The 26,843-nt window shown below is 41.6% G+C and overlaps 1 protein-coding gene across 1 annotated transcript in view; it reads left to right on the forward strand.

The window, feature by feature from the left end:
* Nucleotides 1-26,843, forward strand: part of ADAMTS17 (ADAM metallopeptidase with thrombospondin type 1 motif 17) — a 187,348-nt gene that overhangs the window by 106,179 nt on the left and 54,326 nt on the right. Inside the window, exons 12-15 of the mRNA XM_026856061.1 lie at nucleotides 2,461-2,627; nucleotides 5,303-5,430; nucleotides 16,495-16,615; nucleotides 24,610-24,690. Coding sequence (XP_026711862.1) covers nucleotides 2,461-2,627; nucleotides 5,303-5,430; nucleotides 16,495-16,615; nucleotides 24,610-24,690 — 497 coding nt within the window. The remainder of the gene's footprint in view (nucleotides 1-2,460; nucleotides 2,628-5,302; nucleotides 5,431-16,494; nucleotides 16,616-24,609; nucleotides 24,691-26,843) is intronic.

Here is a 26,843-nt window from a genome sequence, read left to right on the forward strand (position 1 = left end):
CTAATGGATTTGGTTATTATTTTAGTACTGCCAGTGACCATTATTACCAAGAATAAGAGCTGCTTGCTTCCAGTCTATATTGCCAAACTCATAGAAAGTCCCTCAGAAGTTAATGACATCTAAAGATTAAAGCCAAAGCAACTGCTGATGAGCACAGTCCATAGCAGTCCTGCTGTGTCTCCTGTTCCCTGGGCATCAGCCTGATAACGTGCTCAAGAGAGAGCGCTCTGTTACTCTTCGGGTATTCTGACTGCTTGCTTTTTTGGGTTGGTTTTCTTTTTTTCCTGTGCATGTACACACAAACATACAGTCTCTTATGTTCAATGGCTACATTTCTTTTGCCGTAGCCAAAGAGATGGTCCTGGAACCAAAGTTCGTGTATCTGATGTCTTTATGTGAGAGCAGGGTTCGTGTGGGAGGAAGCCTGCGTCATGCTTCTAGTCATCTGGACTGAGTGTCTGTCTCTTCCAGCCTAAGGCAGCAGACACAATCCTCCCAGAAGATTTCTGCATCGATCTCAGCACATCTGCTGCCTTTCATGTGCCCATGACAGAGAAGAGGTGTTAGCAGTGCAAGCAGGCTTTTGTTCAGCTTGTTCTTCTGATGATCCTGTCTGTTACAGCATCACTGGAGATCAGCATTTCCATTAACAACAAAACAAAACAAAACAAAACACTCTGGGATTAATGGAGCCACTGTAAAAATTTGATATAGGCTGAAATTTGGCATAAAGCTCTTCTACACAAAATCGGATGGTTTTGTTGCACCAAATGCTGAATTCATCATGTCAATCAGAGGTAGGAAATCAAAGACCCATTCCTATAGCCAGCGTGTAAAAGAACAGGGCAACTCTTGCTAGGCTCACTGCCACAAATAAATGATATACAATGAGGGCCTTGGTTTCTAATTAGTTGAGTGATATAACCTGATGTTCATTGCTTTTCTGGGAGGGAGGTGGGTAGAAGCTTTAGGAATGGACTGTCATACAACTGAAAACTGGAATTTGGCTGGAGTTGCTTTTTATAGCCATCTGTTAAAGAAAAGTAAGAACATGACTATTAGTCTTTGCTGGGGAGATAGTTATGTGTCAAATTCAGGAGAGTATCAGCAAGTAGCTAAAGAAATTATGTTAGGATGGCTAAGTCTTTTGCTTACTTGGGTTTTTTATTAGTGTTTTGTTTTGTAAAGAAAATATAGGTTGTTGTTGAGAGTTTGAGATTTCCTTCTCTGGGGAATCATAAATAAGAATAAATAGATTTTGCAGGTGCTTAATCCTGATGTTGGATTAGGGGCCTTTCCTGCATGTTTAAAAAATAGATGTGTAAAATGGCATGGTTTTCATGGATGGAGATTATCTGCTGCACACATTTGTGTCTGGGCACCCTACTTACAGTATGTTATTTTAATTTCAAACTGCTGAAGACAGAGCCTTAGAGGACATGTGCTGAAGAGACCTTTGCTGTGTCCCCATTGTTAAGAATGTTTGAGGCAGGGGGAAAGCAAATGGTGGGAGGAGAAAGGTGAAACGTTCTGGGTTGCCTGCTTGGTTGCCTGCTTCTGCCTTGGGTATTTGGTGTGATCCAAGGCACAGTAACATCACCTTGATGCCTCTAGGTTCCCTATTAAGAATATAAATACTTCATTTTAGTATTTGTTGTGGAACCACAAATGATCTTCTGAACTATATATAAATATAAATTATATATATATATTTTATATATATATGCAAATATAAATAATACTTAAGACTTTAGGTGTCATGCTCAGTTCACCTTCCAAAGCCTCTCCCTCACAAGTCACCATCAGTTAAGAAACTTGTCCCAGGTCACAGGAAAAATTAGTCAGAACTCAGGCCGGATGTCACGGGAGAACCCAAAATTTGGGAGTGCCTTACTTTGAGTCCTTTTCTGAAACTGCTGGTACACACACACACACACACACACACACACACACACATTCTCTCTGTCATTTGCCTGCTCCATCTGAAAATAGGTTAGGACAGGAATGAATTGCTGTTGAAGTCAAAGAAGAAATTCAGGTCAGCAGTGCAAAATTAGTCACATCCCTTGGTTAGTGACCAGAATACAAACAGTTAAGCACTCTGTATCTTCTAAGAAGGCTGCTTAGTGCCCACAGGTGAATACCATTTTAGATTACCTCTTCTCTGACCTGTGCGGTGTGTAGGCAGCTCCTATTTATTGATCTGTGTATGGGATACTACAAAAGAATGTGCTTCAGAAGTACTCCAGAGCATCTGTTATGATAAGCCAGTTATAGATCCAGAATGGAGCTTGAATAATTTTATGTCAAAGCCACTGAGAGCAGGATTTGCCCTCCAACAAGGAACATCTGAAAGGAAGGCTCCTTCCTGCTATTTCAGGAGTTGCCTTGGACAGGGAAAATGTGCCTGTGAGATGCTGTGCTGTTCCAGCTGACCCTGGTTTGTCTTTCCCACGATAGCCCGGGGCCAGGTGGGAAGAACTGCCGGGGAGCCAGCGTGGAACACACTGTGTGTGAGAACTTACCCTGCCCTAAAGGTGTGCCAAGCTTCAGGGACCAGCAGTGCCAGGCCCATGACAGATACACCAACAAGAAGAAAAGCCTTTTGACAGCTGTCATCGTTGATGGTAAGTTTTTTCATCTTTCTCTGTACTTCCTTGCTGTTCTTTCACTGCAGCTTCTCAGCCCATCTTGATTTCATCAGCAAGACTCCCATTTGTTGGTAAGAAGGCTACAGTATGTTCCCCTTAGCTACAGCTGAAAGACTGATTACAATTAGTTGTTCTTGGTGCTGCCTTGCTGTTCTTTCAGCCTTCTTAACAGAAGATACAGAGTTGTCAGTTCTTTATTCATCTTTTTGTAATGCTGGGAGAGAAGTGCCTTGATTCCCAGTCTGAACCGGCAGGTATTTGGAAACGGGATATTAAACACTAGAAAGTTCAAATTAATTTGAAACTGAAAAAATGTAAGATTCCCTGGGACATTTTTGATGTGTGTCAATTCTGGACATTTCAGCGTAATTCCCTACCCTACTTACATCCCTTTAATGCTTGCTTTGCTGGATCTTGCTGTTCATCTACTATTCAACCAGATGTTGGGGGATATGCAAAAGGGTCGTAATGATGTCCTTTCTGCAGGAACAAACATGTTTCACTGCACTCTGCTGAAAAACAGACAAAGCTTGTTTCATTTGGTCATCTTGAAGACATACTTGAACAGAGGAGGGTGGTGTTGGAACCGATACCAGAAGACCAGACTTTGGATAAGCCCTTTCCTGTGCTAGCACTGACAAATTAGGTCCAACGCCAAGACGAGCGTACAGGCAGCATTTTAATTCCCATAGCAGACCTTCCAAAACCACAATTGCTTCAGATGCCCCGGGACACAGGCTGGTTTTGCTGCTTGTTCCCCTCTTCTCCCCTCCCCAGATAGCTTTGCTGGGTGAATACACAATGCAGAGCTACTTCCCTGACTAATTTCAGTCACGGAAGACTCTCCCAGTTTTTTCCAGGGGTGAGCTGTTCCACTCCTTTCTTCATTTCCAGTCAGGAACTATGGGTTGCTGAGCGTCCTGTAAATAGGATAGAAAAGAAAAAAAACAGAATGATTCAGTGATCTTCTCTGATCAGTGCTGCCAGAATTAGTAGCATATTGCAGTGGGAACTTTATTCAGCCACAGAAAGGGAATATGCCATTTTTTGGCCACCTGAAGACTGAACAAGCTATTGCTAAAAGATATCAGCCAGCGTTGTTCCTGCTATCTAGCAAAGTCTCACTCACCTGAGCCATGTTGCCCCAGTTTCCATGAATGCAAATTAGAAACCTCTCCTGCCCTGCTGCAGACCTCTCAGCTGCAGAAAGAGAGTCTGTCCAGAGGTGGTCAGACTAGCAGTTTCCTGCACAAGCTGCTCTTTCAACAGCTTTCCCAGCTCACTCTGCAAGTAAAATCAAAATCCAGCCTCTGTGAAATTGCTTTGCATCAGACACAAGGCAGGGAGTTTGAACATCTGCAGGATATGTCTGTAGTTCCTCTGACAAGCAAGACAGATGGACAGAGGGCAGCTCAGCTTCACATCTCAGTGTCTTGAAGCATGTTCAAGCACCCACGCAATGTTCTCCAGTACCTTTTTTTCAGCATATTGAAGCACCACACTCAGAAGCATTTAAATAGACCCAGATCTAAACCATCCATGAGCTAATCTCCACTGTGCTTGAACTGTACTTACATGTATTAGTGAGGTGTGAGCTGATTTCAGGTTTTTGATTGCATTGAAAACTTAGAAAAGACCTACGCCACTTAGCTTTATGTATTGGCAAACTTTCTCTCTTACGTCTGATGAGTGGAGGTACTTGACTCTGCAGAACAAAACATGTTTTCATTTCAATGTCTATAGGTTCTTCTCTTGGATGAAGTCTGTGAGTAGCAGTCAGCTCCAAAGGAAAAACATTACATTGACTAAATATCTGTTACTTAAACAAATGGCAAATTCATTCAGCAAACCCTGACATCTGCTGTAGGCTGCCAGTTAATAACACAAATCTTTGAAAAAGCTTTTTTGCTTAACTGCTTCTCTAGCTAAACACAATAGTAGTTTTTCCAAAGTGAGGTCTAAATATATAATGATTGCCATTTGCATGGATGAAAAATGCAATATTACCAATGTATTTCAAATTAATTTGGGGGTTCTTTCTTGGTTTTGGCAAGAAAGGTTGGACCAGATGATCCTTGAGGTCTCTTCCAACCTGGTATTATTCTATGATTCTCTAGATATTCTAGCAGCATAGTATGCTGACAGAAGTGTTTGTAGGACTGCAAATACCAGTTTAAGGAAATAGTAGGTAATATGTATGCAGGAATGCTTGAGACATGTATACAAGTGTTCTTACTGGCAAACTGATGCAAGAAGTCAGTCCATAAAGAGTAGAAATGGGCTGGAGAACTTGTTCTTCTTAAATCACTGGCTGTAGTCTGAATTTTATCCGAGACACTCACACAGTGACAGGCAGCTGAATGTTCCCTGTAACAAACACCTTCCCATTCACAAACAGATACATAGAAGTGTACCGACTAAGTGGTTTTCTGTGTCTTAAAAGACCAATCTCATCAATGTAACCCTTTGAATATTGGTATTTTAAAGTGGGGAAATGACAGGCCTAAGTCAAAAGGCTCATGTTTCTTCAAAGATGAGATTATCAGTAGATACCTTTCCAAATACATTCATGTAAAGAATGCATCACCATCGCCTCAAACACTTGTTTGTGCTATTCCTAAAGGCAATTGCTTTTGCGTTTCTTTTTCCAGATAAACCATGTGAGCTCTTCTGCTCTCCTTTGGGGAAGGATTCCCCTGTGCTGGTGACAGACAGAGTCCTCGATGGTACTCCATGTGGGCCTTACGAGACCGACCTCTGTGTACATGGCAAGTGCCAGGTGGAGTAACTTTCTCTTGTTTTATTTTTAGTGTTATGTGTAGTCTGGGGCAGCTGTGTGTATCCCAGAAGAACAGGCATCCATGTGGGTGGCTGGGAGGCTGTCTCTGAGGTGAGAGGGCAACCCTGTTTTATAAGACCCATCGCAAGTGCTGTCTCTTGGTCTGAGAATTATGATAAATGCTCAAGGTATGAGATTGTTACTGAACATCTGGGAATGTTCAATGATCACATTTGCTTGTGTGTAGTCATGAAATGGCTTGGGTGGGAAGACACTTCTGTGAAGGGAGCAGATGGGAGTGGAAATCTGGCTTGCTTAACTGTTCCATTTTGGCTATTAGAGGAATCACTGAAAAAACACTGATGCTACAAACTGGATTACAAATTGTCACTATCCTGTTACAAGCGTTTCATTGCCAGCATCATACTGCTTTTCAGGTCTACTTGGTTCCTGCCTAGAAATATTGAGGAAGCTTTTCAATACCAGTTGAAATGAGCTAGTGGCTTCCCCTGTGTGATTTCTCATAGAATCATAGAATGGTTTGGGTAGGAAAGGTCATCTTAAAGGTCATATAGTTCCAACCCCCTGCCATGGGCAGGGACACCTTCGACTATCCCAGGTTGCTCAAAGCCCCGTCCAACTTGGCCTTGAACCCTTCCAGGGAGGGGGCAGCCACAGCTTCTCTGGGCAACCTGTGCCAGGGCCTCACCACCCTCACAGGGAAGAATTTCTTCCTTATATCTAACCTAAGTCTACCCTCTTTCAGTTTAAAACTGTTACTCCTTATCCTCATCCCTACACACCTGATGACGAGTCCCTCCCCACCTTTCCTGTAGCCTCTTTAAGTACTGGGAGACTACTCTGAGGTCTCCCTGGAGCCTTCTCTTCTCCAGCTGAACTCCCCCAACTCTCTCAGCCTTTCTTCATACAGGAGGTGCTCCAGCTCCCCGAGCATCTTCATGGCCCCTCTGGACTCACTCTGACAGGTCTATGTCTTTCTTACGCTGGGGGTTCCAGAGCTGATCACAGCTCTGTGTTTTTGTTGATTGTATTACTATGTAATACCAAGGTGAGTTACTGTAGTGACTGATCAAAACTGTTTGAAAGGTTTGTTTCCCTTGCAGTAAGAAAAATGTTCCCTTCCTTTCACAAACTAGGCTTTAAAGCTCCATGCAGTAGAGTATATAGGTTTAAAGGCACAGGTTCTGCAGCTCAGAGCAGCCCAAGCCAGTTTTCTTTTGCCTCTCATCTGCATTTTCTTGCTTGGGTCACATAAAGAGCAAACCAGAGGGAATGTAGGGTAGGCTTCCTTCTGCTGTACTGCAGTGGGACAGTTGGTGTCCACTTGGTTGCCCCTGGATGAACTGGCCAAACCCTGAAGGTGCTTGTTTCCTGCTGCCTCTGGTCAGACAAAGCAAGAATGGAAATTCAGAGGACTCTTTTCAAGAGTCTTTGGATTTGATTCCCTTTTCCTGGAGTGAAGGTGTGATGGCCTGTAACCGTTGCAATGATGGTTATTTCTCTGTAGCCAAATTATATATGGAACCAAAGTAAGGTGTGGGACATCTTTGTAATACAGCTCTTCATGGTTTGCTGGGCAGTGAGACAGTTCATAACACAGCACATTGAATGCTTAGGGAGGCCATCTCTTAGAGCTGGTATTTCAGATTACTTGAAAATTTAGTGCAGTTGTGTAGACCCATGCTAACTGGAGATTTAAGGTTTGGACAAGGGAAGGGAGAAAAAATATTTATTTAAAGATCATAAATTACAGGATGTCATTTGGAATGGATGCTCCTAGCAATGTGTTGCAGTTGGATTTGAGTCATTTGTCATGGACACTGCGACAGAGCAGATGGTTTTTCTGCCTCCTGCTCATGTAGCATGTGTTCAAAGTTTGCTGCACACGTTAGTGATGTGCCAGACAGTTGAGTTGGCTACTGCAACCTTGCCAGTGCTGGATTCTTCCTGGCAGTTCTCCCTCCAAGTTTATGCTCATCTAGATCTGTATCCCATTCTAGGAGTTCCTCCTCTCAGTATTAACTAGCCTGTTGTATCCACCAGAACAGCTTTCTGGCATTACCCTTTGCTTCCACGAACTTCACTGGAGACATGCTGGTTTGCCCTGGGGGCACAAGGCACACTGAATTTGGCATTTTTTTCCGATTTCTCTGAGCAGTGATTAAGAACTGGCAATTTTTATTGCTTTGAGCCTTCCGGGCAAAGAGATAGATGAACACAATGTTCACTTGGGTATAAGAGAGGCTTTGAACGCATAATGCAACTTTACTAATAGCAATGTGACAAGTGAAAAATCTTTGTCTGGATTGAATTTTGCACTGCTGCAGGAAGCACTTCCCACTGTTCCCTGCAAAGTGCTGCTGAAGAGGCATTTTTAATTCAGTCTTTTGAATTTATTCAGGTGAAGAATCTGAACAGCAAGTTGCTGGGGAGCCAGCACGAGTTTGATTCTTTATATGCTCTTCAATACAAAGTGCTTTGTGTAGAGCCAGGTGCATGGTGCATCCCAAGGTACTTAATTTTTCCCTGTTTTCTAAAAAATCCATTAATAACCTTTCATAGTAAAGCCAGCTGTGCACCTCCAGCTGTGTGCCATTGACCATTACGCTGGGCTGGCCAGCTTTACTGCTCCAAACATTCAGATCAGCCACAAATGGTAAATCAGGCATTATGGCAATGTACATTTTCTTCTCCCAGTGAGGAGCAGTAGCCAGCTCCCCTCCAAATGAAAACCTTTATGATCACAGAGCTTTGGAGGTACATCATGAAAAGCAAATTGCACTCTAAGTCGGGGGCAACTGCCTTTAACTGCGCAGAGAGGTGATGACAGCTGCAGAACATTCAGTCCCTTTGCATCTGGCTGAGAGAAAATGCAAAATGATCAATTCAAGCCGAGCAGATTTGAAAGGCTTGCGAACTCATTTATAATACTCTTCTGCCTTATATGCAGTTTAGCGCTGAGAATTGCCATATGTGACTGTGTACCCCATTTGCCGCAGATACTTGTCTAACTAGCTGCCTATTAAACCAATTTAATCGGCATATTTATTTAATTACTCTTCTCCTTATTTCTTTATCCAGTGCAGACAAAGCCTGGCAACAAGCATTGCAGGGGTCCTGCAGAAGAGAATAAGTGCTGAAATCAGAGAGTGGTATTACTGTTATTTATTTTCTTGTGTAATCGTTCTAGTTAAAGGCTCTCAAAGGCAGGAATGACACATTTTTAGTATAACAGACAAATTAGCAGCAACTATTGCCTGTGAACATCCAGTCCAGGAAACGTAATAGCTCTTTTTCCTTCAGCAGTAAATGCTCCTAAATGAAACTCATGCATCATTGTTGTACAATGAACGAATGTTGATGAACATGACAAAGAAAAAAAACCATTTCTTGCAAGGAGAGAGGGAGGTTTTGAGAAGGGAAGCAGGAACAGATTCTCTGAATCCTCAAAATACACTAACTGCATTTGGGCACTAAGCTTTGTTTTCCTTCGATTGTACTTTGTGAACTTATTAGTTCCATTTTAAAGGCATGAGCTGAGCTCTAATCTAAGCAGTGTGAATGAAGCCTTTTGGTGTCAGCCTCACTTTCCTTGAAGCAAAATCATCATAAGCAACAACATCCCTGTATTTATCACTTACACCCAAAGGCAGCTAGAGTGAGTAAACTTGGTTAATACTTTGGTCATGCATAGAAGCACCAGACAGTAAAGTCAGCCCTAAGTTCAGCATAGGGGTTCGTAAGTCACCTAGACTTTTATAATCTTATTCCTTGTCTTTGAGACAAATCATAAGGTCTTCATTCAATTTTGTTCTGCCCTTGATTTATTAGAATTGGTTTTGAGGCTGAACATTTCATTCTTGGTAGTGATAGAAGCTTGCCTGAATGAGGACAAAATGAAAGTTATATAAGAGCTTCAGGAGCTGGTCTTAAAAATTGAAGGGAGCATTATAAAGTTATGCCTTTAGAAGAAACATTGTAGAATAATGGTAAATGCACTTATCCTTACCATCTTCTGAGCAAACTAGATGCCTTGTTCAATGTGTATAGAGGTCTTGGACCTTTTATTGTTGAAATGCACAGTAAGGAGAATTTCTGTTCTCCTGAGATTCTTCAGAGACAGAAAACCTGTAGCAGGCTGGAGAACAACATCAGTCTGATCCATCAGAGGAGGAGGAGGGTGAGTGTTTTATTTTGCAGCCTCTCTCTCTTGCCTGCTTCCACAGTTTGCTTTTCTGGCATGGACATTGCAATTGTCATGAAGATGGGCAACCTGCAGCTCAGATTGCTTTCATCTTCTCATATTTCTCTTCCAGTGACAAGTGGCTTTCAGAGAGAGAATTCCCTGAGGGCTTATTCTTCCTCAGGACTGCTCAGTGTGTTTCATGAGTCAACATTCATGGAAGCACTGTGCTTTCTAACCTCTTACAGTTCTTCACTCTGTGCTGCTGATGTTAATAGAAAACTGCTGGCAGAAGTAGAGCTAAAAAAGGTGTCAGATGTCACACAGCAGTGGTGTGGGGAGAAGACAAGCTGCTCAGCTGACTGTTATGACGCACATGACTTTGTGCTGGCTTTTCTCAAAGGAGGATTAGTCTAAGGCTCATGATAGCATGAGAACTTTTCAGTGGGGACTACAGATTGTGCTTCGGGATGTAATCTAAGGTCTCTTTGAAAAGAGAGACCTCCTATATAGCAGAACCGGGCTAGAGATCAAGGACAGTCTTTACTGTGATTTAACATTTTAAGAGGTAAAGATGTTTTTGCTTTATCTACAGTTTTCTCATGATTGTTTTGTCATGTCATGTCTACTTTTAACTTGCTGGTGAATCCACAGTACATTCAATGATGACAAGCCACACATTAGGCTGTCCTGGCACAACAAAAATATTATAGAACTACTTTCTTCCAGAAGTGGTTATCATACATCACAAATTTGAAAATGGACACAGTTTCAAAATTAGTTTTTGCAATTTGGAGAAGGGCCACAGGTGGCAGAAGATAAATTGCAGTTGTATACTGGACCTGTTGCTGGCAAAAAAGTTTTCTATGTATTCAGTACCCACTTTTTGCATTTGATTGATGCATGCAGTTCTGGCTTTGCCTCCTCTCTTGAGTATTTTCCATGTATTATTCATATTCCTGCTTTACAAACTGTGGTACAAGATGTTCCAGACTGGGTAGCTTGTCTCCACACAACAACTTGGCTTAGCGCTGTACTTTGATAAATTATTTAGTATATGTGCACAAAATCCAGAAGCATTGTTTGAACTACAGAAACCTGTTGTATAATTGCTTTTTTTTTTTTTTTTTCCATTTTCTGGGTTTATAGCCATGTAATCTGAGGCCTAAAAGGAGTATGGAGGCTTTTGGTGAGGAATGCATAGTGACAAAAACCAAGACTTTGTTGATTTCTTCTATCTTACTACTTTTTTAGCATACTTTACAGTACATCATGCCGTTTCCCTCTATTTTTCTTCTGTGTTAACCCACAGAGAGCATATAATAGACAATTCATTGTGTTATCTACCTTGGATGCTTTATATTTTGCTTGTGGCTTGGGCAGCCAAGAATCGACCGGAAGGGAGGCTACAGATATATCCTATAGTGATAAATGTATATTATTTTCCAATCCAGAACTGACATGATAGATGCCTCTTTTAAAAAATAGGCACTTGATATAAAATCCTCTGGTATCTGCAGCTTGTTGGCAATTGTACAAAGCAGGGCATAGACAGGGTGGGATCAAGTCAGAGGTGTTAATTCAGATGAAGCTGGTTTGGAAGGATCAGAAAGGTGTGGCTACAGAAACCAACCAAAGAACAGAAGCAAAGGAGTTCCTGGGAGGGCGAAAGGCTTTGTATTATTTGCATGTTCACTCATATAGTCTCCTCTGCAGCCAGAACACAGGGGTTTTGATACATAACCTTCAAGTTCTATATGTGCAAAAGTGGTTATCAAGAATAATTGTATCTAGCATCCCCACGAACTGCTAAGGGATATGAACACAAAGTCAATGGGCAAGTGTAATTGTATATCTAATGCAGATAAGACAATGCAAATTTAAAATAGGCAGTGCATTATCTCCTGTTCCAGCAGAGCTATTCTGATTCAGATAAAATCTGAAGGCTCGGGAAATGAGAGGAGAATATTTGCTGAACTAACTTCTACATGGACTCCAATCAATCACAGAAAATGTGTTGCGGAACAGAAATAGAAGTAACTTACAGATGAACTGCTTGATTAGGGATCTAGGCTTACCCTCCTGTATAAATCCTGACAGACACCCATAATCCTCCACAAGGGCAGTCATGTTTAAAACAAAGAAATAAAAATTCTCTTAGCCTCAGATCTGACTGTCAGTTGCTCACACATGTACATTCCTGTTTCATGTGGTCCATCCCTGGAGGTATCAATGGACACTGGATATTATGGACAAAAAATTGGCAGTGTAGATGAATCTGCCATAACCAGCATGATTAATTTGTAAAATGACACATGCTGCATCAATATTTATATTTGATCCATTGAGACAGCTAGTTAGTTCAGCATATGGGAAACATTACAGTTTTGTGAGCCTACAATGTCATTTCTTACACTGGGTGGGTGTATATAACAGAAATAATTGTGTTTATGTAGCAAAACATACTCACGTGGGCTGTATCAATTGAGCTCTTGCACAGCCATTGAAAATACAAATAAAAATATCATCAAAAAATATCCAAGCAATACAGAAGACAGTTTACAGAGAATAATCCAAATGATGTGTGGTTTAGAAGAGGAGTTTTCCTATGCTGGAGCCAGCAATGACTGAAGCTGGGAATACCACCCAACAAGCAGTATTTTCAGATGCTTAATTATAAAAATGAGAAGAAGGAGGAGGGAGAGAAGGAAGGGTGGACTGAGATATCAGCTTAGAAAGAATGAATTTCAGGCCTTTGGCTCAGGAAACATGCAGTTACCTGCCAATTTAAAGGTCAATGGATAGTTCCAAAACATAGTGTCAGAGTAGGAGACTGCCTGGGTTCAAGATCATTAAGAAACCTGTGGATAGTTGTGACTGTCCATGCTGAGGACTTGAAGCCCCAAAAGACTATTGTTAAGTTTCTTGCCAGCATTCCCATGTTTCAGTATGGGCAAGGGACTGGCTTTGGTTAAAATCCACTTCCTTTTTGTTCAGTTGATGCTGTTAATAGCGGTACTGCAGCACTGCAGGCTTTCAACAGCTAGTACAGGCAGGAGGTGGAACTCCTGGGTGGTGTCAACATCAATCCCTTTGCCAAAGTTATGGATCTCACTGTCCAAGCCCATGTTGGATGGTACAGGACAGCTCCAAGAGTCCAAGAACAGGGCTGACATTGGGAAATGCTCCCATAGGCTGCTAAACAGATGGTGGTTACACCAGGATGGCTTTTTACTTTTTGTTCTTCCTTCTGAACACAGACGGGCTCCAAATGCCCTGCTCACTCCTTAATAGATCATCTTGGTGAGAATACAAAACTCCTTCCCTTCCCGCCAATTCATTCAAGACTGATGGAACTGAAAGTATCCAGCTGTTGCTGGATGTACTGGTCCATGGACTCAGTCTGCTCACCTACACGATAACTCTTGGGTCACAAAACACATGGGATGTTATTTACAAGGTCTTTCTTTCTTCAGAATGTAAAGCTTCCCCTTTCTGCCTTTCTGCTTCTTAATTTAAAAAATCACCTTAACTTGATTGGTTTGCTGAACTGTACAGGAAGCAGTGCAAAACAAGTTAGAGATGATAAAGATCAAATAACTCCCTTGAACAATTTGGGTTTTAAGGGATTGTGTCTGCACTGCGAAAACTTGACTTTTGAGCAGTGAAATTTGGGATTTTCCTTTTGCATGCAGTTAATTAAGGCCTCACTTTTTGGAAAGCTTTCTGCAGGCTGAGGGCAGCTCTATCTATTTTAGTGATTGACAGTATAATACATAGAGCGTACAGCGTAATGTCAGTAGGAAGCTGATGATGTACAGACTTGACAGATCTTACCCGCGCTCTGGTGGAGCTCAGGCACAAACCTCTGGCTCCCAGTGCTGGAATCTCAAGGACTTTCTCACCTTGGAAAAAGCTGGACATGCTTCTCAATTAACAGTCCAAGGACTGCTGGCAGATACTTTCCTCCCAGCAAGGGTGATGCTCACTGTGTTTTGTTTCCTCACCCTTCTAGCCCTGTCTCTTCCCCTTTGCACTTGTTTTAAGAGTGACAGTATTTTCAGTGTGGGGAATTTTCAAACGATCTGAGTGACCGAGGTGGTCATTGTAACGTGTTTCTAAATGACTTTGCAGCTTTTGGAATCTGTTGTCAAATCTTAACAAAAGCTGTTTCCTTATGTACTGTTATTAAATACATTTTTTCTTTGGAAATGATTGGAAGGCTTGGGGAGGGAGTGTGAAGTGATTCCAAGGTATTTTTCCCCAATAAAGTAGCAAGAATGCACCAATTTTCATACTGAAGCCAAGAAAGAAAAATATTCTATTCTCTTAAAGATTTTCCTTTGTAAGAAGACATTTCCTGGCTCAAATCTGATGGGGTCTTTAATCTTCAAGCCCTGGACTGGAGGGAAAGTCCACCCTGTGGATGGGAGGGATGGTGCCATTGAAGGGAAGGCTGCAAGGGCCATTCCCAGTTCACAGGGAATTAGGTGAAGATGCCAGGTAAAAAACAGCAAAAGTTTTGGGACGTATATTTGTGGATTCAGTGGGTGCTCTTTCCATGCCTTCAGAGAGGCTCTCTCAAGTCAAAGTGTGTCAGTGACCTTGTAAATGTGGGAGGAAATGGCTTGTCTTGAACCCCAGTATGAGAAGAGGGGGGACTTACTCTCTCAGAGGTTTTGCTGGCTTGCACTGGTTTACATTATCTGGGAAACTACAGCATAAATGCAAAGCATGTGATTGCTAACTCCCCATTCTTTGTCTGTCTCAGTTATAGTCCTACAGACTCCTCATGTAGCTCTGGGAATAAGTGTGGTTCAACACTCATTATATTCCCTTTATTCATTTGTGTGCTCACATAGTGCTAATAACAATGCAGTACAATAAAAGATAGCACTGGAGCTTAAATTAAATGCAGCCTTTCCAGTATCTCAGCAGGGTGGCAGGCAGGCATATATTTCCAGCTGCCTTTCAGCAACCCCATTAATAAATCATATTTATTTTCCTGGAAGGAGAACTGCTGTGACATCCTTCTGTTTTGGGGGCAGAATCACATTCAATATCCCAAAATTATTTATTGGACATGGGTGTGACATTTAGAATTGAGAACTGCAACTGCCAGAAACTCCATGGTCTTCTTCCTACCCTCCTTTAACTCCCATTTATATGGTGGGTTTTTTTCCTGCAGTTCTTGTCCACCAATTTACATGCTGTTCCAGTTAATGAGCAGCATTTCCCTTGTATGTGTTCAGGATGATCATCCTTCCTCAGCATGTGTCTGTCTCTAATAGTTTACCCAGACAAACACTCCATCAGAACACGTCTGAACGCTGGCAGTCTTTGATCCCTGTAATACATCTGGACTTAGGCAGTGGCCAGTGTCTTCTGAAACAAGGGGAATGTGAGTTCAGGTCCAAATTACATTGCTTACACGCAGACAGTCTCAGATAAACAGCCCAAGTTCTCTTAATACTTCCCTGCTTACCCTATTTTTCAAAATATTTGTTGTTTTCATTGTTCCATAACATATGTCTCCAACTTTCCTCTGGCTTTATTATAAGTGGGCAAGGAAGGGAGAGACCCAACAGCCTTATTCAAATAAGTGTTATTAATGACAGTCCTGCTAACTCATTTGCCAAGAAACTGTTTATCTACAGAGAATTAAATCTTTAACTTATTTTTAAATAGTAGAACCTCTGCTAATAACTTGCATAATGACAACTCTTATTTCAGTAGAAATTTATGTTTTAAAAGTGAATTGCTGATATTTTGAGGGTCTTACATGGACAGAAAACAATTTATGTAGTCTGATGACAATAAGTCTTATCAGTCTCAAGATCAACAAATGTTCAGTGTTCATCATCATAACCTGTAAATGGTTTGTGAGTAAGGAAGATTGCCATGACAGTCTCTATAGATACAGGGAGAATACTGCGAGTATTCTAGTAATATCTGTCTGTGGAAGCAAAGCGACAGATTTTTATTGGAAAAAGTTTAGGTAGGTGTAGAAAAATATGAAAATACCATTTAAAATGTTTTAGGTGAAATTGTTAGATTTTTTTTTTTTTTTTTTTTTTTTTTTTTTTTTTTTTTTTTTTTTTACAATTGAATGTGTAAGCTTATAAGGTGCAAACATATGGAAAAATTCATAATTGTGTAAGCAACCTTATGGTACAGATTGGCCAAATATGAACCTGACCTGCTTCCATTAAACTACTTTTGTGTTGCAGGTATCTTGAGCCATCTGATGAATGAGGTCTCTTTTTCAGCTATTTCATAATTGTTATCATCAGAACTGAATGTTACACTCCCCGTTAAGATCTCAATCCAAAGCAGAGCTCATTCAGTGAGCAGCACACTGGAACTTGTAACAGTACTCTGAATTTTTTGTGCGGTGAAGGGCTATGGCCAGGATTCTGGTTACTTGGGTTAATTTTCATTTAAGGAAGTCACATTTTTCTCTTCTCTAAACTAAGTATTCCAGTAGTGGTCCATTTCTCTGGGATGTCTTTGAGCTCCTCAGATGGAAATTGCTATACAAACATGAAACATTATTTTAATCTGTTGTGTCTGAAGGAAGTTAGAGTGGTTTAGTATGAAATCTATGATGATATCTGAAATAACTAGTGTTTGTGAAACTCTCTTCCATTAAATCTTCTGAATCAAAGTTCATGCCCTTAGAGAAGGGGGTTGCAGAATAACCAGCTTAACACCATTCCAAATGAGTGCTCCCCTGATTCACAGTGTTCTCTCCCCATTCAGGTTTTCAGTCAGATGTCTATCTTAGTCTTGACCTCAATGTTTAGAGATACTTTAACCTTGCAAACAAAGTAATGGGGACCTCTGGTTGTTGTCATTAGAAAATTGGCTGCGATGGAATCATTGGCTCAGCTGCCAAAGAGGATCGCTGTGGAATCTGCAGTGGTGATGGCAAAACCTGTAAAGTGGTGAAAGGCGACTTCAACCACACCAAGGGGATGGGTGAGTAACCCTCAGCAGCATTGTAGTGGAGTGGGGGTTCTCTTAACTGCTTGAGGAGACTTAAAGAGTAGTAGTTATAGCTCTTCTTCTTGGATAGTGTTGGACTCATCTGCTCTAGTAAACATATAAGAAACACAAATCAAAACCCAACTCAATTCAAATGTGATATTCTGTCTGCTTCTTAGTCAGTTGCCCAGATATCAGCCATTGCCTCTGTCTGAAATTCAGAATGACGCTGTGCTTCTCATTTTGAATGCTACCCTTGATGTTGATTTTAAATAAGAGACAAAATCACAGTATCTTTCCCACTGGGAGGGAAGTCTGATTTCAGCACCATCTTTGAGCTCTTTGAGAGCTCATAATGCTGCATGTTGCATTTTGCAGATGATTCACATTATAATCAAGATATCTCAACCAAATGAAAGATTCTCTGCCATCAGTAATATGCAGTGTAGGATACAAGAGCTTCCAGTTACAGTTAAGACTTTCCCCTCTCTTGTTGAACATTAATGTATATACAGCTTGGTGTTTGGATTAGTCTTTGTTCCAGAGTTTCTGTATTGCGCTTCTGAGAAACCTGTTATCACACATCCTAATCAGGCAAAGGGAGGGAAAGACAGATTCAGGACCTGCAAGCTGCTCCAAGAGAATTGTCCAGTCAGAATTGCTTCACATTTAGTGAATACAGAATTGCTATTTCTGTATGGAGAAATACCTTCAACACATGCTACTCTAGGACCGAATCACATGAAGATTCCCTTTAAGCACACACTTCAATTCTGCTTAGTTACTAGAGCACTAAAGCCACACCAGTGCTTAGCAGCTTCCTTTAATAAAGGTCTCAGCACTGAAGTCTGAGGCTGCGATTTTGCTTATTTTCCTCTTCCTCTGCACCCTCCTCCTCCTTATCTGTGGAGCCAGCTGTGATCTGTCACTTCCTCTGAGATGCAGGTAGGATTTCCCACCTGCACCCCATCTCTCTGGAGCACATTTGTGCTGTTGCATTGCTAGGCCACCCTGTTGAATGATTTCCTGCATTATTGCCTTTGACTCTTTTGTCCCAGTTATTTTCTACCTACTTACATCAAGGAATTTGCATTTGATGCAAATGGTGGGAAAAGTTTCTCATTTCCATTGAAAAAAACTATTCTCCATTTCTATAGCAGATTTTGTGGCTGTTCATGAACTTCTTAATTGCTCCTGAAAAGTAACTATCTTTTATCTTTTCCAATGAGGCTACAAAACATCTTGTGCAGATAAGTAAGAAACTTCTGGGCCACTGCCAGGAGGTTGCACCCGTTTCCAACTAGACAGACTGCTTGAGGGTGATAACTTTACAAGGCTGTAGGAACAGAACAGTTTCAGCCTTAACTGGTTGTCTGGCTGCCAGGACACTACAGGAGGCTTTCACCCCCAGCGCCCTGTAACCTATTAAGAAGAGATGGCTGACTGAATCGTGGTCAGTGTTCAAGCATGTATTGATCCTTATTCTTTGCTAATTATCTCAGAAGCGCAAATCTGTCAAAATGTTGCTTTGTCAATGCAATGTTTCCAGCTTTACCCATCTCACATAATCTATAAAATCATTGTTTTTGCAATTATAATCTCATAAACATTTATCAGGTGTTTTATTAATTTTAAAGGGAATTAAATTTTATGTGAGAATAGTTTTTAAAAGTGATATCCATGATATGCCAAACAATCTTCTTCCAGGTTGAAAATCATCTTTGATTTTTATTTTCTTAAATTAGGCTCTTTTAATGAGCATCCTAGACTATGAAAATGGAAAGAATATTTAGTCTTTTAATTGTCACTGTTCATGTTTTCCTGCTTTTGGATTTCTTTTATGTTAGACACTGAAGACAGACTTGTTGGTTTCACTTTTGTTCCCAGCCCTGATTCTGCAAATATTTTATGTATTGTGAGTTACTCCCATCAGTTTTTATTTATATAGTGATGTTTTGCAGAATCGGGTCCTCAGGTTAACTTACTGAATCTTGTGCAGTAGGCAAAGTTCCAGGGTTGGGTCTGAGTTATCACAAGTGAATATGAGGTTACTCAAGAAAAGAATTGGCTTTTTTTCTTTAAATTGACATTTAAGCAAAAACACACAAAAATCTGTCAGAAGTTGGGGCAAAGCAGAATACACAATATGACTAAAGTAACAGATTCAGGGTTTGAATGTGTCAAAGATTGCACAGGTCAGTGACAAATCCCCACAAACTTGTTATGATCCAAGTCTAGGCCAACACAATGAGTCAAGTATGCTGATTTATTATTTCAGAAGAGAATAGAACTCAAACATGAAGATATTAATTGTTTTGCAGTGGTATCTGTTTTGGGAATTGCAGCTGCAACCTTTGGGCCAGATCCTTAGCTGCTCTGCACGTGGGACTCTGTTGGCTGCAGGATTGGGCCCTATAAATCCTGTGATTGCAAATTATGTTGTCAAGCCCTCAAGTAAAATGAACTAAATCCATGCCAACTCCTTTCTGTTTCTTAGTCACCAATAGTCATTGTAAGAAGGTTTCCACATGTGTGATGACAAAGGCAAAGGCTGTTCCCAAGTGTTTCTCGTGTAAGATACTTGAATGCTGTTTGCAGTGTCAGTGGGTGTTGGTGACATCCTTTGGTGTTGGTTCTTTGTCTTCTTTTGGTTGGATTAGATGGTGAGTTTGGTATCAAAAGCCATGGATAAACTTCAAGTCCTTTTACTATTTAGCTTGGTTTGTCAAAGATATCAAGGTATCCTTTCCTTTTAGGAAATCTGTCTGCATGAAAGCAAGCCAAATTTTCATTAACCAAGCAAAAAGAACCAGGCCTATTTCTCTTTTTTTCCAACCTTAATGGCACAGATAAGGGTCTGCCACCCTGGTGGGGCACAATGGTGGAATATTCAAAGTGCCTTATAGGAGGTGCAGCAGTTCAGATCTTGCCACCTGTGATCCAGGGTGATCCAGCTGGCGGTGGATTCCATTTCTCCTTTGGGGGGGAGGTCAGAAGCCTTTATTTGTGATGCTAAATATCACATACACTTTTGTGCAGCTGGCTGTCTTCAGTAGGCCAACTGAATGCACTGTTTAGACTGAGGTTTACTTTTGACTGGCAGAGTGCCTTGTACCTATTTCTACAAAATAATTTTTCAAAAACAAACACAGACTTGTTCTGAAGTCTGTCTCTTTCTCCCTGCCACTGTACAGGGGACCTGGAAATAAAGGACAGCTCTTTGGCCGGGTTTGTTGGGTAGTTGATTTATTTTCATTGCTGCCCTTTGCTTGTCATCCAAAAGAAGGACCACAGACATTTGGATTTTTTTTAATGGCAGAACATACTAGGGTAAGATATGCCAGTTGTATCATTTTGGGAAATGAAGAGTGTATCTTTGCTAGCAACTTTTCTTTTTGGGATGGTGAAAAAGCAAGCTTTTTATTGTGTACACTACTTTTCCAAGACATATTTAAAGAAAGAAAGGATATTTGAACAGTAGTGCTGTAGTGCTGGCTAGGAGCATCCGTAGCCAACACAGGAAACTTTTTTTCTCAAAAGGGTGTACACCTAAATGATGAAAAAATAGGGCCCTAGGGCTAACTCTGGCATGTCTTACAAGGGTTTAAGCAGAACATGCAAGTTAGAAATCCCGGCAAACAACTTCACAGCAATAGTAGGAGGCTTTGAAATCTATCCATGGCTCTCCAGTGAAATTATTTTCTTCCAAATGAGCTATCCCATGGCTGGAAGTGGACAGGTGCTGATGGAGGAATTACTCTCAAGATAACAGCAAGGGCGAATCATCACAACTATTCAGAAAACGGACATGTAGTTACCATGTATTTCCACTCCACTGCAACGACTAGCACTCAGCAAAAGATGCAACGTGGTCATGGAAACAGATACCCAGCTGGTGCTTATCCCTAAAATATTACGGAAGCTGTGCTGGCCATGACCAGCAGGTAGGGAGGGCAGTCTGATTTCCTTGGCTTCTATCTCAAGATCTTTCTTCAAAGCACTTTTGGGAAGTTTGCTAATGGGATGAGCACTGTTGACTTTCTCACACCTAATTTTCATGTGTCTACAAGGATAAGATATGAAGGTACACTGCCCAGAGATTAGTACTTTCAGCCATGGGATAATTTTTCCTTTACTTTGGGGTCTGTCTTTCATTGCAATGTGAACCAGGAGAACAGTTTTGTAGTAGATCAGTGACATTCTGATATTCACACTAAACTTTCTGTTCTTTCTGGGAATAATAACAATGGCTAACAATGGATTTTCCTGTGTGAGCTGCTTTCCTCTTGCAAATCTCTCCAGCATTTAAATGAAGATACAATAGCCACTGTTCACATATTAATCTCCTTGATGACAAAGCCACCTCTTTGTTCTGGTGTCTCTCCTAATACGAGTTACACCATATAATTTGTATCTAGGATTTGCTTCAATCAGTCTTACATTCCTGAGACACTGATGTAATGCAGATTATCCAGAAAGATTGGTGCATGCCAAAGTAACTGTTCCCAAGGTGGAGTATACTACATACAGCACTATAAATTATCAAATAATGAAGTTCTCCTGTTGTACTTTTAAAGCTTCATCTTAACAGGCTGATTTATGGGTGAAATTACTAGAAATACTGCCTGATAGTTGCCAAATCTCATCAGTCTTTAACCAGTTCCTCATTTAAAGCAGAACTTTAAGCACAACCTTGCAAACCCCTGCATTGCAGACAATTATGTTAAGACCTAACAGATCTTTGAGAGTCCTTGACTCAGGGCCAACTTCTGAGACTTAGTGTCTTACTAGCTGACACTTGATAATCTTTCTGGCAATCTGCAGTTACAGTTTGCTTAATAAAATGTGCCTGGAAAACAATGGAGGTGTTTTCTGGTGCAGTTATCTCAAAGATCAGGAATATTCTGTGACCAAAAGCCTCGCATTAGCTCTAAGGACCAGACTGGAGTGGTGGTAGCAACCTGAGTTTGTACTTGTGGCAAATTTGCATGGTTGTTATATAGTATGTTTGCAATAGGATTTGACCACTAACTCACGCAGTGTTGCTGAGAATAATGGATGAGAGTGAGTCTCAAGATGCTCCCAGTGGGACATGCCCAAGAATTCTGCTTCATCTCTGAAAGGACAGGTCAGATCCATACAACTGCAAAGTGGTTAACAGTTCAGTAACAGAAGAGTAAAGGTCAGCAGTCAGGTTTGTGCCACATGATCTCAGCGAGTTAGTACAGTATGTTTCTTCTTATTCAGGAGCTGTGAATGCAACCCCCCAAAGCCATCAATCAGGATTAGAAATTACACAAGGAGAAAAATCTGGTATAAGACCAAACTAAACAGTCTCCAGGACTAATATGCTATTAATAGCTTACACTCCACTATTTACTATTGTAAAAAGTAACATAAAAGTCAACTTTTCCACGTGGTGTTTCTCTCATGGCACAGTGATGAAACGAGAGTGTATTTACGGCACTAGCTTAATCTCAAGCACAGCTCGCTCACCTCTGAAGCAGTGTGACACTCCTGGCTGCTGCCTCCTCAGGGAGGGATCCAAAGTTCACTGAAGTTGGTGATTGGCTTTCCACGAAATTCAGTGTAACGTTGTATCCACCCTCTGCATGATTTAGCTCTGGGCATTTGTATCAGCACTGTGATTTAAAAAACAAATAAGTAAATAGTCCCCCTGTAGGTACATAAAATTACCTGAAACTTGGGCATGTTCCAAACTGGCTTCCTAACAGGGGTGTTCAGGTGTGTCACGGGGCCTGTTTCCCTGTGACGGACTGTCATTAATCACACCTTTGCTGTGTGCTCATGTCTGGTGGTAACTGTCGGTTGGGTTTATATGCAGATGCATGGGGTGCAGTGAGGATGGTTGATTTCTGAAACATTCTGTTTTGAATGTAATTTGGTATCTCAGCTGATGAAAAACCAACTCCTGGCTTTTCTTCCTGAAAAAATTTCCTGAATTTTATTCAATGTTTTGAATAAAATGCAACATCTGTTTGCTCTGATTTCATAACAGATTTCAGTATTGCCTTAAAAAAATTGACCCTGAAAGTAATGATTTTTTTCCCACTGAAACCCACTCTGTAATAGCAGATGGGAGAGCCGCTGCTCTGACTTCTGTACACAGACATGGTTTTCAGCTTTGCTGTCCCTCTTTTTGTTTTTCCTGCAAGGGATGACTGACTGTTTCTGAGATATCCTGAGTATGGGAGAAGTAAGGGGTAACAAGTGCAAAAAGAACTAAGCTAAAGGGTCAAATGGAAAGTGTCATTCAGACACAATGGTCAGGGAGAGGGAGTGTATCTGGCCCAAATCTCAGCTATCCACCCAATGCACCTCATGAAATCCCAGAGCTCCAGCCTTATTCATAGCACAGCAAAGGGGCTGGCCACTCTGTTGGTTCAGACAGGTAGAAGTGAATCCATATTTTGAGACTCAAAATCCCCATCTATCTCACTCCATGTCATAGTGGTAAGAGATTCACTTAGTCCTGGGATGCACGAAGCTGTCAGTATCCTCCTTTGAGGCCTCCCTGTATCAGCATAGCAGAAGCATGGCCATTCAGCTGCACTTGTCCCTAAAAGAGCTCCCCAAACATTGCTGAATGCTAGAGGAGTCACTGCTCCTCATGCCAGTGCTTCTCCAACCCATGACTCTAGACTGCCCACAATTTCCATAAAGGCAGGGCTGACACAGAAGGGTTTCACACAGCCTTTAAAGCAAAAAAGGGGATGAGGGAACATACGGGATAAGCTACTTAACATCTAAAAGAAAGGGGAGAGCAATAGCCCAAAAGAGGTGCCAAGTTATACACTGCAAAGTAAACTGGGTGGCCAATTAGAAGGAATCAAGTCATGGTTGTGATGAGATTAGTGTCATTTACAAGGGCCTGATTCAAAGTCCAATGAAGCCAGTGGAAAAACTCTGCCTGGCTCCCAGACCTTTGAAATGGGCCTTAATGTTCCTCAGTTTTATAGTTTAAAGACACCTCTTCCACCCCATGGAACAAGTCCGTAACTCCACATGGCTCCATGGTGGAGGAAAATAGGCTACATTTCCTCGTAGCTCCTAATTCTTACTGTAATTCTGTTAGTCAAAAGTGGTATAACTGTGTCATACTGCTGGTTGTTAAAGGAAGCATGAAAAGGCCAAGGGAGTTTCAGAAAGATAAAAACCAAGAGAATTCTATAAAAATATGATGGGGTGCTGTAAAAACTTCTCTACCATGTCAAATGCTCAGATGGTCTAATTTGGCATGTGTGTCTGCTGGCAGTGTTTACAGGTGACTGGTGGTCAGTCCTTGAGAAACTTTCAGCTCTGTTGTTGCATTAAATCTGAGCTGTGGAATTCTGTTTAGCAGCCCGATGCAAGGAGACCGTGACCATTATATCCTCCAGAACTTTTGTGTAAAGCTGAAGTGTAAGTGAAAACATTTTTTCCCCTGCTTGTCCCACTAATTCCTGCTGTTTAGTTCTAGCATCATCAGAATGTTTTGTGGAAGTGAATCCTTTCTGATACTAATCACAGCCTTGAGCAAGGCTTTTTTTAAGAGGGGAAAGCAGGAGTATCTACTGGAAACTTCATTTCAAGTCACAGATGTCTGTTCTGTGATGTGCAGTGTTGCTCCTGACAGTGACACTTTGCATCCTCTCAGGAACAGTCCTCATGTATTCCTGTCAGTACCACAGGAGAGCCAGGGTGATTCGAAGGGAGCAAATCTAATTAGGCCCAAGCACAAGCCTTAAGTCACAATTAAGCAGCACACGTGCATTTCTCTCCCTCTTCTCAGGCTGAAATGTTAGTTATAACCATGGCATGTCACAGCAGTGGAACTTGGCTGCCAATGCAGGGATCTCATCTGAAGTGTTTCCCACCCGTTCCCCAACCTGGACAGGAGTTGATTTTTTCATGGTGAGATACTGGATGATTCCTGCCGCTGGCTGGCTGTGGCATACTCTCATCCATCTCCTTTTTTTTTGCCATAGGTTACATCGAAGCAGCTGTGATCCCTGCAGGTGCCCGGCGGATCAGAGTGGTTGAGGATAAACCTGCTCACAGTTTTCTGGGTAAAAAGAAAAAAGAAAAAAACATTTTGATTCAAAACTCAGCTCTGTTTTCTGTTAAAATGACCCCTCTGTAAATGACCTGTAAGATGATACGTTTGTTGATTTCATTCTTGCTGCAATCTCTCTCTGCTTTTGTGGCTTGGTTTTATGATGTTTGCTTGATGTGATAGTATGTGACAGTTATGGGCCCTGTGCAACCTGAAAGGACCAGAGAATACTTTTATATAGGCAAAAGAGTTTCTGAACAGAACTTGGCAGTGGGTTGAACATAGCTGCCAGGAGCACGCAACACTTTGGGAGGGAGGAGGAAAGACAACAGTACATTTAGAGAAAGGAATGACAGAGATACAGATAGGAAGGTGCCCAGCTCAGACTGAAGCAGAGGCAGGACAGGGCAGCTGATACCCCTCAATAACCTGACCATGAGGTGCCTGTGCCATTTCCTGCAGCAGCAGGTTTTCACTTGATGCTGTACCCAAGACCTGATCCTGCACTCTGAGATGGACTAGCTGCAGCCTCTAGTCCACTTGCCTCTATTTTCTCAGGCCAAACATTTTGTTTAATCCTCTTCTCATTTCTACTTCTGTGTTCATTTTGAGGGGAACAGGCTTCTTCTCCTCTTTTACCTGGTAGAATCAAAGTTTTAGATGTGGGTGATGGGTCAGATTTATATGTGAGGCTGTGGTAGGGCAATGTCTGTCAACAAATTTGCTGTCCAGAAAAGATCGCAAGGGCATTTGTAAGATGCAACTGGTCAGCTACTATATACATCTGTCAGTCTGGTCTTCTGCCTCTTCTCTCCAATGTTAGAGGTATTTCTTTTTCTGTCATTACTATGCAAGAGATGAAGGGCTTTATCTCCCCTCTACTTCTAGGGAGACCAAGTCACAGAATGCCCCAGTGCCCTGAATTCACACAGGAAGCCTGTGGCAGAGCAGGGAGTTGAAGGAAAATCATCCAAGGCCCGAAAGAGCACGCAGCACATTGAAACATCCTTTGCACACTCAGAGCTGCATGGCCACGCATAAATGGAGGAATTCTTCTGTCTCTCTGAAGTTCTTTATGCTGTTGGGAAAACAAAAGGATAAGAGAAAATTCCAAACTTCCTTCTTTGTTCAGTGAACTTTTGCAGCTTATAGGTCCCTGCATTGTCAAAACCCAAGCTCTTCTTGCTGTTGATGAGCTCATTAGCACATGATTTTTGTCATTCCACATCAGTGTTTCAGCCCTTCCACTGCTGATACTCTCATTGCAGTGGTTGGAACATACGCATGTTCCAGCTGTCCCTTAGTTTGGGAAGTATTGAGTACTGTTTTCACTTGTGCATGTTCTGGTTCTCCCAAAGAGAGATTCTTAGAGTGGAAACACCACAAAGTTTTAGGATAGAAAAGCACTCTGAAAGAGGGAATTGCTTCCAGAGGTATATCAAGCCTGTGGTAGGAACTCTGAGAGGATTACAAAGCTTGTTGCTCTCTATTTTGTGGAAGAGAAAATTGAGGTGTTGCAACTTGCTCATGGCTATGCAGGGAGTCAGTAGCAAAGCTCAGACTAGGACCCTTGGTTTCTGATTTCCATGTCTTTTACTTATAATCCTCCATCTTTACATTCAAAAGGAGAGGTTAATATCCAGTACTGTGATATAGGATGTCACTGAAAGCGTTTACAAAGTGATTGTATCTTAGGATTTCAGATCTAGTGCCATTGGCTTTCTGTCTTAAGATGCTACCAAAGTTAGCAGTTTCACTGGGAAGGATGCTTTAGTTCTCTGGCTTTCATTCCAGATTCAGGGGGGAGAAAAGAGGGCAAATCATGTCATTCAGCTGCCCTTAGGTCAAAAGCATTGGCACTTGTGCCATTTCTTGGTAGGATGCACATATCGCTACTGCTACTATTTCCACTTATGCTGCAGCCAACTTGCTGGGAGAGGATTACGCCTACACGTAAGATGTTTGACATAGCAAAGCACTGGTGGAACAATAAGAGCCAGTGTTTCCTTGGGTTTTGCAAATACTCTGCCTTCTGGAAGCCAGCCTTTCTGTTTGTCTTGGTGGGATTTGCACAGGGTATTTGTCCGGGGCTTGGGCTTTGGCAGGTAACTGCAGCACTGAGAGTCTTATGTGGAGCTAGCGACTGCCCTTCATTGTGACTACATA

This window comes from Athene cunicularia (genome assembly GCF_003259725.1).
Source record: "Athene cunicularia isolate RWA chromosome 10 unlocalized genomic scaffold, athCun1 chr10_part1, whole genome shotgun sequence".
Classification (NCBI taxonomy): Eukaryota; Metazoa; Chordata; class Aves; order Strigiformes; family Strigidae; genus Athene; species Athene cunicularia.